Raw genomic sequence first — 15,747 nt, 5'->3', positions numbered from 1 at the left:
CTCATTAGTTTGCAGCTGTGTTAATCAAATCAGGTTGGGTTTCCATTACGCGTGTCAGACGTGCCAAATGGTGCCAATCCCCTTTGATCTGACATCAGATGTGACGGGACAGTCGATACAGAAATACATTTATGTGCTGATTGCAGATAGTTGCATTGAATAGTGGGTATTTATTGCATCGTTAATGTGCCTGACATTCTGGAAACCTGCCTGTGAGGTTTTGGTGACGTGTGCGCACTGTCCGCCGGTCAGCCAAACTTCCACTACACTGGCTGCGCTCCCCCTGCGCTGACAGTAGACCTGGTTTCAGCTGGCGAGCTTTTAACGCACCTTCGGTGAAGCCTTTTGGCACGAAACTGTCACTGCGCCAAGCTGGATCTGTCGACACCTCCCCCTGCTGCGCCGCCACACCCATCTCAGCGCACCTTGGTCTGCCAAACTACCAAAGAGAATGCACCGTGTGTTGCGCTGCTCGAAACTAGCTCTGCGCGGGGTTCGCCACCCTGCGCCGCGCCGGGAAACTAGAGACCTAAATGTCATTTTATGGAGTTATCTGTTAGGACAATAAAATCACTGTGGTTAGGTTGTGGAAAAGAAACATGGTGAGAATGTACCTTAAATGACTTAAAGTTCACACCATTCCAAGATGAACAGATCTTTACTTTAAAACTGCTGATGTTGACAAAGTTTTTCTTTGGAGACATAATTTACAGTTTAACTCCATTTAGCCAAAGGGGAAGATGATCATATTGTGATGATATCGTAAAGTAAGGCCTCTGGTGACGTCCATCCCTAGTGCATTGGTATAGTGATGGCAGCCTTCACAATTCCGTGAATTAAAGACAAATTACTGGCTCATGATTATGTAGGATAAGCACAAATGTGGTGCATTACTTTTTTTCATGTGTAGTGCATCAACAGTGAATGGGTTCAGATTGAGGAAATACACTATGGATAAGTACCTCATACGACCCGACTTCAGAACTATCCTCTTAAGGCTACGGTACACCCGCAGGAAATGCATGTCCTCACAAGTACAGTTGTCCAAGTCTGTGGATTTGTTCTTTGCTTCCTCCGCACACTCCTTCCTCTTCAAAAGTCACTGCGCTGCCCTTTAAAATCAAAATGTCATGATGTCCAGGCAACACTTGCTGGTAAAACGCATCAGTAGTTGAATGAACAATTGTAGCGAATACATTTCATTGTATTTTTTACTTGACTATTTCTTTTTTGTTAATATGAATATGATCAGACGCCTTCAACAATAATTGCAGTAGTGTATAGGAAGAGTTTTGTTTCTTAATTCTAAATCTTTTATACATGTACTTTGGGAACAATTGCAGAAATGTGTTAATAGTAAAAGTGTTTTCTGAATCAGTACACAGGATTTGATATTGACTACCAGTGGGGTGTAAAATAGAGGAACAGGGAGTTTTCATCAGCTTATGTGCATCCAAAGTTCCAGCAGAAGTAAAAACAGCCATAAGAGATAAGAACCTCATACATAAAGTTAAGGAGTCCAAATATATCCTTAAGCTGGTGTCCACCACACACATTTTCTCTCGTTCATTCTACATTAATTCAGGACACTTTCACACCTATGCAATAGAGTGAACACGCACAAACAGACACTGTTAGAACCGCACAGTCACACCTGCTTGATTCAGTATTTCTCCTCTCCCACTCTCTTGCCAAATAGTCTCCCAGTCACTTCTAACTCTCACACTGGCTGATGGCAGTCAGCCAAATGGAGCCGGCCGACCCATAAAAGCTCCATCCTGTGCCATAAAGCAGAGACTAAAACACACTTAAACCACGAGTCGACGGAGAAAATGTGTTCGACGTCGTGGTTCAGAACCCCCGGGGCGTGGATACATTAAGACGCTGATATACAGCTCCAGTGGATTAAAGAGCTTGAGTTGTTTTTGCTCTTGCTTTTTCTTTCTTTCTTTTTTGCTGCATCAAGTGTCTGCTGAACGGCACACAAACCTGGCCGACCATCTCTGCGGAACACCAGTGCTTTAGAAATTGTACTAACAAACTCTATTTGTAGCAGATCTCTGCCGCAGTAGGAAGTTGAAAGAAATGTTTGTCAGTCAGGGAAGATGCTGATCTGTTCTGTGGTCCTGCTTTGACCTTCTGATCTGCTTCAAAACTCAAACAGAAATCAAACAAGTCTGATCAGTTTTGCAACCTGTTGATCAAGAGCAGCATATGAAGAGAAGAAAACAAACACAAGATGTAGTCTTTCAAGTTTGATTTAGATGTATTTGTCAATACTTTTGCCTCCATGTGTTTCATTTAAAATTTTGGTCCCCCCTCTGTTGGGGTACCTAGCACACAGATCTGGTACTAAAAGGTGGAGCTGTGAACACTGCAGTCTGATTGGTCAGTAGAGGACGGTCACTCTGCTCAGGGCTGAGTTGTGTCTGGTTTTGAGGCTCATGTAACCACTGTTCATACTGTGGAGAGTTTTATTAGTAAACTGTAACTATAAAATGAAAGGATGTTTTGCTGCCTCTCACAGCAGCTGGAGTCTGAGAAAAAATAACTTCATTCACTGGGCCGACTGCCGGCGACTTTTTGAGACGTTAACTTGTAATGTTGCTGGATGCATGAGTTGACGACGTGAATCCATCAGCACACCTTAAATTTCACTGTGACAACTTTGACCATCACTTTAGTTTTTATTGTCTCTCTTGGATGACGGACACTTTTAGTAATTAGTCTGAACTGCATATATTCCAATACTCAGAGAAAAAAAAGTGTTGTGGAGTGTCGTTCCTGTGGGCCACAGCAACACTAAACCCCTGAGCTTGCCTGAGAAGGACTAAATGCACAAACCCGCTATTTCTAAAATCCCACTGAGAGAGACTCTCACTGCAGCCTGTTCTGTTTTACTTTGAAAATGTTGGCGTGCAGCCTCGTTCTGTGGACGATAAACGAGGTGCAAACTTCCATCTGTGTCACTGATAATGAGAAAATACAGTGAGTGCTGGATGGAGCAGTGAGTGACAACAACCTGCCCACATTTAAGAGCACTGTTTGCGGGGGAAATGCAAGGGTCTAGGTACCATGTCTGAAGGATTACTTTTGGTTCCAAAGGTACTATACTGAAAGTATTTGGTGGAAACGGGTCTGTAGTTGGAGGGCCCATTCTTTATGGGCACCCTTACCCAATGGGTCCCAGTGTAAGTGCCTTTATTTAAGATTGTTATACCCACTCTTGCAAGCCCCATCATGTACAGTATGACATCATACCCTATTACACCCTAAAGTTTAAACAAATTGTACTTTCCGCTTAAGTGCAGCCCCGAGGGGACGTTTAACATTAATTTCAACATCTGCTCTTGTCCGCAAGTCTTTTCAAGGACATTTTCATGCAGCTCAAAATCTATGAGCAGGCAGACTGGTTGGTTGGTTGCTTGTCACACAGATATTTTCTGGTCCTTTGAAGGTCACAGAAACAACCTGCATTTATCTACTTTATTAAAACATGTCAAAGTCACTTACTTTTTTGCTGAAGGTAACATTTGAATTTCATAATATCAAGATGAAAAACCTGATCTGTGGACTGAACATATAAAACTGTTTTAAATGGAGATATTGGAAAAGTGATGCATCTGATTAATAGACAAAGGAATCAGGTACATTTTTATATAAGATCACAAAGTCTGATGAGTGATGGTATCTGGCTGATATAATTTTATCACAAGGTTGGGTCATATGTGAGCACGGTTTGTTGGCACATTGATTTTCGGGTTGGTTGGCACATGTGTACGAGAAGCAATTAAAACTATGTTGAAAGACTCATTAAAAAGCACATGCACTGTTATAAGTTGGTGGAAATGATGAAAGGAAACACCCCAAAATCAGTGTGCCAGCTAACCCTGCTCACATTTGACCCAACCTTGTGATAAAATTATATTAGCCAGCTAACATCACTCATCAGACTTTCTAATCTTATATAAAATGTATCTGATTCCTTTGTCTATTAATCAGACGCATCACATTTTCAATATCTACATTTAATACAGGTTTATAATATATTAAGTCTGAAGACCATGTTTTTCACTTTGATATTCTAAAACTGTATAAAAATGTTACCCTCACCAAAAAAGTTAGTGACTTCGCCATGATTTAATAAAGTAGCCCTCTTGTGTGCGCTGCATCTACTTATTCACTATCAATCCAAGATTTAAAACAATGTTTATATTGATAGTTAATTATGATTATGTGGAATGGTCAATAGCAAAAGTAATTAGACATCCCTACTGAGTAAATGCCTGAAATTGTTGTTGGGCTTTAAAAATCGGCAGATATTCTATTAAATGTTCATGTTGTCTTGTTTTTGATTGAATTAAATGGTCAAATTTTTTCTATCGGTGGCAAAGCTTTTTTGCAACTATTGCATTTTAACATTGTGCCAACCAACCCAATAAAGTGCGCCAACCAAGTCTGTGATGGGGCTGGTTGGCACAAATGCACGACGTGACTTAAATCACAAATTACTTGATTTTAGAAAACATTTGTGTGCATTAATTAAAACATATTTATTTAGAGCAGAGACATTAACTTTTTATTTACCGCCTCTCGCCCAGTGTCAGCTGCTAACATTGTTCTTGTCAGACGAAGAATCCTCTGTGCTACGGTGCACCCTTATGATCATATCTGAACTGTCTCTGGCCTTTGTCTTCCTGTTTCTGTGGCTGCAGGTTCGTTCATGGTGGTGAACGCGTCAGGCCGAGCGTCAGGGCAGAAGGCTCACCTTTACATGCCCACCTTGAAGGAGAATGACACCCACTGCATCGACTTCCTGTACTCCCTGTCCAGCCGGGACGGAGCCAGCCCGGGAACGCTTAACGTCTATATTAAGGTGTGTGTGTGTGTGAGAGAGTCTGTGTGTGTGAGAGAGTGAGAGACTGACAGGGAGGGATGGATTGACAGATGAAGAGGCTGATAGACTGAACAGATTAAACAGGTAAACAAACAAACAGACCTCTGTTCTCTGTCAAGGCCCTGGGGCATTGTGTGTTTAGGTAAGGTTGGTTGTGTGTTTGTGTGTGTGTGATAGACAGAGACGGAGAATGAAAGGACGAAGGAATAGCTGACCACACCAAAAGAAAAACCTCATCTATTGCCTTCTAGTATGGATACAGTTAATCTGAATATGTTGCATTGTATCATTGCAATGTTTGTGTGTGTTTATAAGGAAACTTCTTAGCAGGCGTATAATATTTTGTTTATTTACAAAACCTTTGGACACAAATGCATGTTAAAAATAGGAAATCACGAGTTACGATAAGCCAACAGAGACAGGAACCGGGGGTGTTTGTGATAGATTCTCTTTGTTGTTGAGCAGAGTGAATGTTTTATATATTGGTCTGAAGGCACTGATGGACAGATGGGTAGAATAGATGCCAAGGATAGAAAGGAGCTATAGATGGAGTGTAGAAATGACAGGATAGTGAACTCTGGGAATGTAAGGATGGATGAAAGGGATAAAAAGACAAGACATGACATACTGAGATTGCTGAGGATCTGTAAGTGACGACAGTAAGGGAATTAACAAATCACTGGTTTGGAGGATCAACACATGAAGTAACAGAATAATTAATTAACTGATAAATAAAGAATAGAGTGCCCAGGCAGTAGGCCGACGTGGAAGTTAGCATCACACTGGTTCCCTCTGTAAAAAGCCTACAGGATGTTTCCATTGGATTTTGGATCATTATCAAAAATAAGCTCTGTGGCAAACAAACATTGTGATACTTGCACGATTTATTCAGTAAGATGATCTTCACAAATGGGGGTAAGATTTTAAAGAGTTGCAGCAGTGTGAAGCGTAAATAGAAAGAGTTTCAGACCTGTATCAGGAAGTCAGAGTGAGTTGTTCCGAAATCATCATGATGCCCTGTGGTTAAGGTCTGGTTAGGTTTAGGCACAAAAACCACTTGGTTAGGGTCAGGAAAAGATCATGGTGTGGGTTAAAATGAAAAAGAAAGTGACAAACAACCTGTTTCAGGCTGTGAGCCTGCTTCGCCTCAAGCCTTTCCCAGCTGACCCAGAGCCAGTCACGGCGCACCATCAAGGTACAAATACGCCCACCGTTCAGCACCGCGAACCATCAGACGGGATGTCGGGCCAATGGGCTGTCGGACCAATGACATGGACCCAATGACAGTCTGTAGTCTCATTTAGCCACTTGTTAGAAACCGCCGTTTTAAGACACATACAAGCTTCAAACTTCACAAGTGGGGTATCTACTGATGTATTTTACATCGGCATCTAATTCAAAAACCGACTGACTCTGAGACAAGGGAACCAATTAACGATATTTTAACAGAGCAAGGCGAGCTAATTGCTAGCGTGTTCCGTTGAATGGAAAAAAGACAACAATGCTTTGAGATAGCTGTTAGAGATGGCAGAGGTATGATCACATAATCCCGATAATCACAATTGCTCTTGAATAGAAGAATAGAGTACTGTAAACAAACTGTCACCATTGGAAATCGCCGGTTTCGGTTCAACGCCGGAAGTCGCGCACATAATTTGCGCAAGGGATCATGGGGGCTGGGAACAAGATGGATAGCAGCATAGACATATATACATAGACGCCGCATCGAGCGCTGAGCTGTACGTCAACGTCGCTGCCATATTGGATGTGGCAAGGCTGCGCTGTAAACTAATAAACTCTCGTTTATTCATTCACACACACACTAATATACTTGGGAAACAGTTAGGCACCAAAAACAATGTATTTAATCTTCTCAGATGGCTAAGATAAGAACTTTATTGATTCCACACAGGAGTAATTCACTTTACATCAGCTATAGAGAACAAGGTAGTGCCGAAAAACAATACACAGTAGCCTATACATATATGTATACATATATATATATATATATATATATAAATATATATATATATATATATATATATATATATATATATATATATATATATATATATATATATATATATATATATATATATAGCCAGGAAGTTTCCACTCTGAGGGAAGCGTTGGAAACACAGGCAAGCGTGATCGAAGACCAGACTGTGGCTCTGGATCGCCGGATGACGGACTTGGAGAGGTGCCATTGCCATGGATTGCCTGGCTGGGCCCGTGGGGCTGGTGCTGCTGCGTCGGGATCGCAGGAGAGGGAAGCGCCGGGGTCGGCGGAGCCTGCTCGGCAGTCACTGGGGGTGACGACGTGCCCCCAACTCCTCTCCCCAGCATGGAGTACCGTTCTGAAGGAAGGGAAGCGCAAGCCTCAGAAGCCCCAAAAAGTGTAATTGTGTAGAATATCTGAGTCACCAAACAGCTTAATTTCAGCGCTTACAAATCCTGCCATGAGTATGGTTAGGTTCACCTCAAGGCTTTGGAACCATTGGCATTTTAGTTTATATGCAAATATTTGCTATTTTTGTATCTGTCTGTCCTTTTACTGTGTCTTGTATTTTATTGTAGGCCTACTGTACCACACACACACACACACACACACACACACATATACATATGTGTATGTATATGTACATACATATGTATGTAGCCTATATGTGTACTGTGCATTGTTTTTCGGCACTACCTTGTTCTCTATAGCTGATGTAAAGTGAATTGCTCATGTGTGGGATCAATAAAGTTCTTATCTTAGCCATCTGAGAAGATCAAATACATTGTTTTTGGTGCCTAACTCTTTCCCAAGTATATTGGTGTGTGTGTGAATGAATAAACAAGAGGCATTAACGTAAATTTCTTTGTTGAAAGGCGCTTTATGAAATTAAGTCCATTCACTTGTATTAGTTTACAGCGCAGCCTTGCCACATCCAATATGGCGGCGACATTGACGTATCGCAGCAGCGGGCAAACCCACTTTGATGCGGCGTCTATGTATATATGTCTATGGATAGCAGACCCAACCAAAAAGGGCCTTTTAATGATAGGTTTTTCATTAAAGAGCAATTGGGCTTTATGGGTAATGTAGTCTAAATGTTATGAAACAGTAGCACCCAATGCCCCTGGCAGAAGTTATTTGCTTTAATTATCATCTCATTTCTAACAGCAGGTTAATTCCAGATGATATTGTTAGTGAATATTAAAAATGACACTTTTATTGTAGCTTCACAAAATTCTCCAGTTTTACTCTCTGAAACCTTCAAAGGCTGAGTTATTATTTTCACCCTCTAAATCTCTTTTTATTGTTTTCTGTCTCTGCTCACTGTCTGCCTGCAGGTGAACGGAGGCGCTCAGGGTAACCCAGTATGGAACGCCTCTGATACAGTTACCGAAGGATGGGTGAAGGCTGAGCTGGCCATTTCTACATTCTGGCCCAACTCCTATCAGGTAACACACACACACACACACACACACACATATATGATTCATGATGAAAACAGGTTATATTGAAATGATACAGAGAAATGATGATGCAAACGTTATTTCTACAAACTTCGCATGGCACCAGCTCCTCTTTGACCGTCATTTTATTATCTAGCAAAAGAGAATTGAACTTATCTTTTAATGTGACTGAGATTTATAATTACACTCCCTTATGTCATGTGTCAGGCAGATATTAAATGTGCCAATATTTGATATTTCATCTGTCCTGCCTGAGGCTGTTTGACTCTTTAATTGTTTCCCCCTGAAACAAATTAAATATTTACTTAACTCTGTGACCAGTCAAGTGTGTTCGTTCTGACAGATGATTTGTGAACGGTACAATATGAAGGATTTTTTGTTAAACTAGCAATGTTTTATGAAAGTTGTGTTCAACTACTGTCACTTTAACACTGCTATCTGTGGACAGTTGTCATAGCAGGAAAAAGCACAAGTGTTGGTAATTAATGATGACTCTGTTATTTGGGTTTGTGTGCTTTAAATCATGCACATCACCAGGATCATGACTCTGCATCAGCTAACTGGTAGGCTGCCTTTGCTAACATTATAAATTAAACTTATGAATTCCGTGCTATGACGTGTTAAACATGTCTGCCATGAAAAAAGGTATGTTGTTTCACAGGGGTAGTTAACAGCAGTGAATATTTAAACAGCATTTTAACTGATGGAGAACCAACAGAGACTGACAAACAACAAGCTAACCGTTAAGCTAACATGTAACATCAGCTAACATGCTGTGGCTAACATGCTAGCAAAGAGTTTACTTTTTTTTACACAGCTAACACTAGCAGAAACATTCATTGATATATTTTTTGACAAAGGAGTATCTTTTGAGTTCCTCTTACTTGCCCTAAGATTTGTTTGTACAACGTGAGTGTGTGAAACAAAGCCTGAGAGCTGGGGAAAGTTAGCAACTCCTGTGTGAGTTAGCATGCAGCTAGTTAGCTGCACAGCTAATGTTAGCTGTAGCCTCAGTAATTTGAATGTTGGTGTTAGTAGGCAAGGCAGCTTCGTTTGTTTAGCACACAAGGACAATTCAAAGTGCTTTACAGAGCAATAAAATATAAAACATAATAAAGGATACAGAAAAGAGTAAAGAAAAAAGATATAAAAAGTAAAATTAATCACTAAATGATTTACAATTTACAAGAAAGTCACAGTTAAAAATAGCAGAAGTGCAGACAAGAGGTGCAAAGACAGGGCTCAACAGTGCGAGTGTTTCACTCGCATTTGTGACTAAAAATAGGTGTGTGCGAACTGTAAAAAATATTTAGGGGCACATGTGCGCATAAAAAAATCAGCCGAAGCGGCCTATATTTTTGTCAAAAAAAAAACCAAAACATAATCTAACCGCAAATGTTGGAGGAACTCCAGCCGCCTTCCCTCTTCCCTCTTCCCCGTGTGACACGGTTAAGAGCCACACTGCCCGCGGAAGCACCGCGAATAGCCTCGAAGCACCGCGAATAGTTACCCATGATGGAAAAACAGCCCCAAATGTGACAGAGACAACAGCTGGGAGCAGAACCGCTTGTCGACCAGCGTGGAGAAATGCGTGTCTGATGTGAGGCAGGGCAGGCCCTGGCATTATGGGCGGTTTTCCAAGCCACTGTCGGCACAATGAATATAACGGCCAGGCTTGACACGTCTGCAGCGCGAGTCCCGTAGCAGCTTGCCCCCCTGTTAATCAATTACAGCGGCTCCACTGGCAACGGGGCGGTGCGACAACCCCCGTCTGTCACGCGACAACTCTCTATTTTACGCGACTCTTCTATTTTTGTCGCGCTAAGCTCCCCTACGTGACCCTCCAGCGGATAAAAACTACATGAAATAGTGTGCTACACGAGCACAGTGTGTTTTTAAATGAATAAACCATTATCAGAAGTGATATGTGATGATTTTTTTTCATGCATTTACCCATGTTTATCCGTGACATTGTGTAAATGTCTGTGGTGGACATTTGAAAGTCAGTAGATAACAAACAGTATAGTAAACTTGTAGATAACTCAAATATATGTAATAACTTAGGTGGAAAATGCTTTAACATTTCTTTCAGCCTACATGCAGCCTCTCAGATCGGCGGTAAACAACCCCGCTGGCTTCTCTACGTGTCGCTTCTGTACGCAGTCAATGGAGCCCCAATGAATACGCCGCGACACTACGCTGACGTGACCCTTACGTTTGCAGCTGGTGGAGCCTGGCTGTTAAGTCCCACTGTCGGCAGCGTGGAAATAAGTCAAAGTGTGGAGGAGACGGACCGGGAAAAGCGGCGGACCTCCAGCGAAGCCTGCTCCGTTCTCCCCGCAGTTAGGGATCGTTCGCCATGGTACCGCTGCTGGGCAGGGTGGAAATAAGTCCTGCAGAGTTTCAGAGGACCTGGAGAATGTTTTAGGATAGTAGTAACATTATATAAGATAATCATATTGCAAAGATAATATATATAAGATAATAACATTAAAGACAAAATTACATTGCAATACTTTTTCAAAACTTGATGATTTTACATTTCTGTACATTTTGTATGCAAATTCATTAAATAATTTTGCTTGTAAATGCCTATTTGCATCACGTTTACTACGGAAAACACGTTATTTGATCAATTTACATTGTGCCCCTAAAGTTCTTTGTGTGCTCCTTACTTTTTCAACTTAGGAGCACAATGTCATTTGAAATTATTTGAAATTGGGTTTTAAAATAAGGTTGCAGTCATTACAGGGTGGAGTAGGCAGTATAAAAAAGGGAATGGTTTTAGCTTTGACTGAAAAGTGGTCAGAGTCGGGGCTGTCTAACATCTGAGAGGTTATTTCAGGTTTGTGCTACATGATAACAAAACGCTGCTTCACCATGTTTTGTCCTGACTCTAAGGATGATTAGTAGGCCGGCCCCGGATGTCCGCAGGGTCCTATGGTGCGTTCGTTTTGTACTCGGAGGTTGGAAGTCGGAAGTGGGAATGATGTCACCTCCGAGTTGACAACAGTTTTTGCATTCTAGTTGACGGTGGATAAGTCGGGAAAAAACATGGACGCCCGCAAGAAAGTCTTTGTTGTCCTTGCACTTTCGGAGTATAGACAGCTTCAACACCGTCATGCACTCCAACTGATGAACGCTGCAGATATTGCTAATGTAAAACAAATAACATAAAATTGCTATCAACAGTACTTCAGCAGAGTGTTTACTCACTATGTATGTGACTGGCAGCTATCTTGAATTCGTAAGTCGGGGTTGATGCGGTTGCTCCGAGTTTCCGAGTTGGAAATCTGATCTCAGGGTGCGTTCGAGTTTAAACTTCGGACTGGGAACTGGGAATTTCCGACCTCTGAGTACAAAACGAACGCAAGATTAGAAGGTACATATGTCACAGGCATGTCAAAGATATATTTGGGCGCTCAGCCACAGAGTGATTTATACACAAGCAGCAAGATTTTGAAATCAGTTCTCTTTGTGACAGGTAGCCAGTGTAAGGATTTTAGCAGCAGCATTCTGAATAAGCCGTAGTTGCTGAATAGCTTGTTTTTAAAGTCCTACAAACAGATCATTGCAGTAATTTAATCAACTGGAAATAAAGGCGTGAGTGAGCCTTTCAAGGTCTTGCTTTGACATTCTTCCTCTGACTCTAGCAGTGATTTTTAAATGGTAATAGGCAGATGACGTTACAGATTTGATGTGGCTGTGAAAATTTAGTATAATACACAATTACCGGTAATACATTTAGAACATAAATCTGTCTTTACATTGACTATGATGCTAAATGCTCACACTTTAGCATGCTCTGTGTACCCTGTGTGGTGTTATTGCAGCTGACTAATGCTGTGTTCACACTACAGTCGACACACTGTCAGGCTACAAGGCATTCTCAATGGAAGCCAGTGACATGATGCTACAACTGACACCCTGCACTTGTTGTTGCCAAGGGCGTGACACACTAGGCCTACAAAGAAAAGTTGAGCTGACCTCAGCTTCTTCAGCACTCCAATGACGCATTGAAGCATCAACCAATCATAGATCTTTGTTTCTCGCTGTGGTGCTGTTTCATTGAGCTCAGTTATATGATGCTATGATAGCTTTCTGTGCATTGAGGTATCTAAAATAGTTTCCAAAACATGTAATTACATATGCCAATAGTGATAAGTTAACACAGCACATATGTTTTGGTACCCAGTTGTCAGTTAAGGATAGTGGCTCAGTCTAATCTGAGCTGAAGTCCATTGGTTGGAGTTGTAGATTGAGGTTCGTCTCTTAACCGACAGGCCTCTTTCCCTCAGTGTACTCCTGTAATATGGAAACACAATGCTGTTTCCATTTAATGACTCTCATTTCGTCTGTGTGTGTGTGTGTGTGTGTGTGTGTGTATCGGTGTGTTTAAAAAGCAGAGACATACCCTGCTGTGTTGTTTTATTGAGGTAGCACAAAAGCCACGGTGTTTTACCTAATGACTGAGCTATGTTCAGTAAATGAAGGCACCCCTGTGTTGCACACACAGATCTGAGGCACACTGGTAACCAACAAGACACAAATGTGAGTGTGTGTGTGCGTGTGTGTATTTCCCTCCCTAATGAGGAGTCACCTCCCATGGAGAAATGACATTTCTTGTTCAAAAGGGACAAAAACACTGTCATATTAGAGTCCAGACCACGAGGAAGGCATAACAAACTTTTAGGCTAACCTATCACTGTCCTGTGAACATCAGGCAACATTTTTAGCATCTTACATGTGTTGCAGTGGGTCACCGTGTCTTAAACCACTTATGTTGGAAGATGAAGTTGTTTTTGGATTCTTTTGATAAGAGAATGATCGAGGATAGTGAGTGAAGCAGCCAGCATGGAGGCAGAAAGCTCACAGATTGTCCTCTGCTTTTTTTGTTTTTATAGTTCAAAGTAGAGAAGCACAGGGCGATTAAAAAAAAGAGCATAACGTGATGAGGGTTCCACGATGAAGAGTGGTCATTAAACTTATTCAAAACAGAAAATAGATTGTTGAAAAAAATATAGCAGTGACATTGACGTCTAGAAACTTGATGTGAATGCCAGAGCAGGGGATTTATTTTTTGAAGGAAAGGAAGACAGTTAAGTCTTCCCAGAAGTCTTTAGTATTCAGACTGAGTCCCAACTTATACTGTTGAGGATCCTGACAAGTACAGCACAGAGGTATATGTGTGTGTATCTGCAGTGTGTGTTTGTGTATGAGTATATATGCAGGGGTCAGAAGTGCATGGCCCCTTGACAGCCCTGCTGACTGCCTGTCACTCTGAGAGTGTGTCTAAGTTGGTGCTAAAGAAAACGTAAAGGCAGGAAAAATAGAGTGATGTGATGGGAGGGAAGTGGAGAAAGATGCAAAAGAGCATTTACAAGAAGAAGAGAGAGAAGGAGACAGAGGAAACAGAGAGGAAATAAATTAGAGGAGCAGGGAGAGATCAAGACGGGCTGAGGTCTGGGTGGAAAATAAAAGAGGAAAGAACATGAAAAGGATAAGGGAGGAGGATGAGACGAGGGTAGACGAGAGGAAGGAGGAAGGAGGAGGATGCTGTATATGTGGTTGGCATACGGATGGAGACAGAAGGATGAAGGGATGAACTGAAGAGAGGAATAGTTGCTGACTTTCAGTGTGGAAAATTCCCCTGGGGTTTCCATATGAGCCTCACAGGGAAGTCAAGATGTTGCAGTTTGTGGACGAAAGAGAGTTTTTTTCTTTAGTTTCATTACTTGTAGAGAAAACTGTGGCTCAACCTCTTTCTTTCTTTCTTTCTTTCTTTCTGTTTTTCCTGTCCTTCCCCTCTCAGGTAATATTCGAAGCAGTTTCAGTTCAAGGCCATCCCGGTTTCATCGCCATCGACGACATACGAGTTCTGGCTCACCCCTGCCGTAAGTGGCTCTGTGTGTGTGTGTGTGTGTGTGTGTGTGTCTCGTAATGGTTGACCCTGCACAACTGTAGCCCCACTGAGCATCATCTGTTTTATAGTTATCTCACACGCTCACACACACACACTAAGGCTGTGTGAAGGACAGATTGTGAGGCTTGCAGACAGATTGCAGAGAGCCAGGAAGAAGGTCCAAACTCAGGGTCTTCATCACTCAAATCTGACAGAAACACTTTGCTTCACAAAACTCCAGACTGCTTACTGCAACACTCTGTGGCCTACTTACCTCCCTCTGTCTACTCAGGATTAAACTCTCACATTCTCACCTTCTTTTCTCAGATATTATATTCTCCAAATATTAGTTTCAAATATTATCAGTTCAATTTAACATTATTGTTTGAAAAACTCTTGTGGAAAGTTGTAATAAATGGTATTACATAGTTTAATTTTTTTCTCTCATTTTATTTTCAAATAACATAATTGTATCTTTGCATATGATGTCATACATTGGTGCACTGTCCAGATGGAGAGCAGACAAGTGGAGGCAAAGACTACCAACACTGCCTGATAATTTGCAATGTTTACAGCTGTTTCAATTGATTAAATTGGGAAAACAAGGCAAATTCATAGTAGGACATAAAGGAAAGAAGTTTAAAATAAAAAACAAACTCACTGAGAAACAGAGGTAGACATAAATCCAAAATTTCTCTCTTCAGTCTGGAGCAGCAGAGTCAACTAATGTCAAACATTAGCGTTAAAGCAGGGGTACTTAACCTGCTTTATCTGGGGGCTACAAAAAATGACAGAGGCCAGTTGTAACAGCTCACTTTTACTGAGTCGAGCTTAAACACATCATAATGTAACTAAATACAACCTCCATTAGCAGTTCATTCTAACAGCTATCCTGAACTAGTCCTCCACTAGCCGATAGAAACACAGATTTGTTGTTCACAATGGAGCATTATCAGGGGAACAATAGGGTGCCTCGTCTGGCGCCTTCATAGTGAGTTTATCTCATCCTTTCCTCCCTAAGTCAACCTGGGGAAGTTCTCTTTTTGCCCCCACAACCTTTTCTATCGTCCATGTGACGACGGGGTGCTGCTAGTCTCGAGCCCTGCTTTTTAGTCTGCACAAAATTGATGAGACACAATCGTAAAAACGTCAGCCATTGCCATCAGTGAATGTCATCTTATTTGCCGATAGGCTGATGGCAGTCAACAAGGTGAATATTGGCCAACTATCCACTGCCTGATTGTTCTTAAATATTCCACCTGCTTAAAAGAAAACCGTAATCTTAAGCTGGTTAAAAGATGTGACTGATGACTATCATAGTCTTCATTGTATATTGTCACATCTTAACTTGGCTAATTTTAGCAGAATGCTAGCTCACTTGCTAGCTAACTAGATCAAGAGGAGTTAGCCTATGTTTAATCAACAATGTAAGATAGGTTTGCTTCTTCCTTATTTCTATGGTAACATTAAAGAGATTTGAAAA

General features: G+C 41.4%; 1 protein-coding gene across 5 annotated transcripts in view; it reads left to right on the top strand.

Moving 5' to 3' along the window:
* Nucleotides 1-15,747, top strand: part of ptprt (protein tyrosine phosphatase receptor type T) — a 561,846-nt gene that overhangs the window by 133,963 nt on the left and 412,136 nt on the right. For all 5 annotated transcript variants that reach the window (XM_049597546.1, XM_049597460.1, XM_049597372.1 and 2 more), the window contains exons 3-5: nucleotides 4,716-4,876; nucleotides 8,237-8,347; nucleotides 14,175-14,256. In XM_049597546.1, coding sequence (XP_049453503.1) covers nucleotides 4,716-4,876; nucleotides 8,237-8,347; nucleotides 14,175-14,256 — 354 coding nt within the window. The remainder of the gene's footprint in view (nucleotides 1-4,715; nucleotides 4,877-8,236; nucleotides 8,348-14,174; nucleotides 14,257-15,747) is intronic.

The sequence above is a fragment of the Epinephelus fuscoguttatus genome, linkage group LG1, assembly GCF_011397635.1.
Source record: "Epinephelus fuscoguttatus linkage group LG1, E.fuscoguttatus.final_Chr_v1".
Taxonomy (NCBI): Eukaryota; Metazoa; Chordata; class Actinopteri; order Perciformes; family Serranidae; genus Epinephelus; species Epinephelus fuscoguttatus.
Note: the sequence above shows the minus strand (reverse complement) of the source record. Positions and strands in the feature narration are given on the sequence as shown.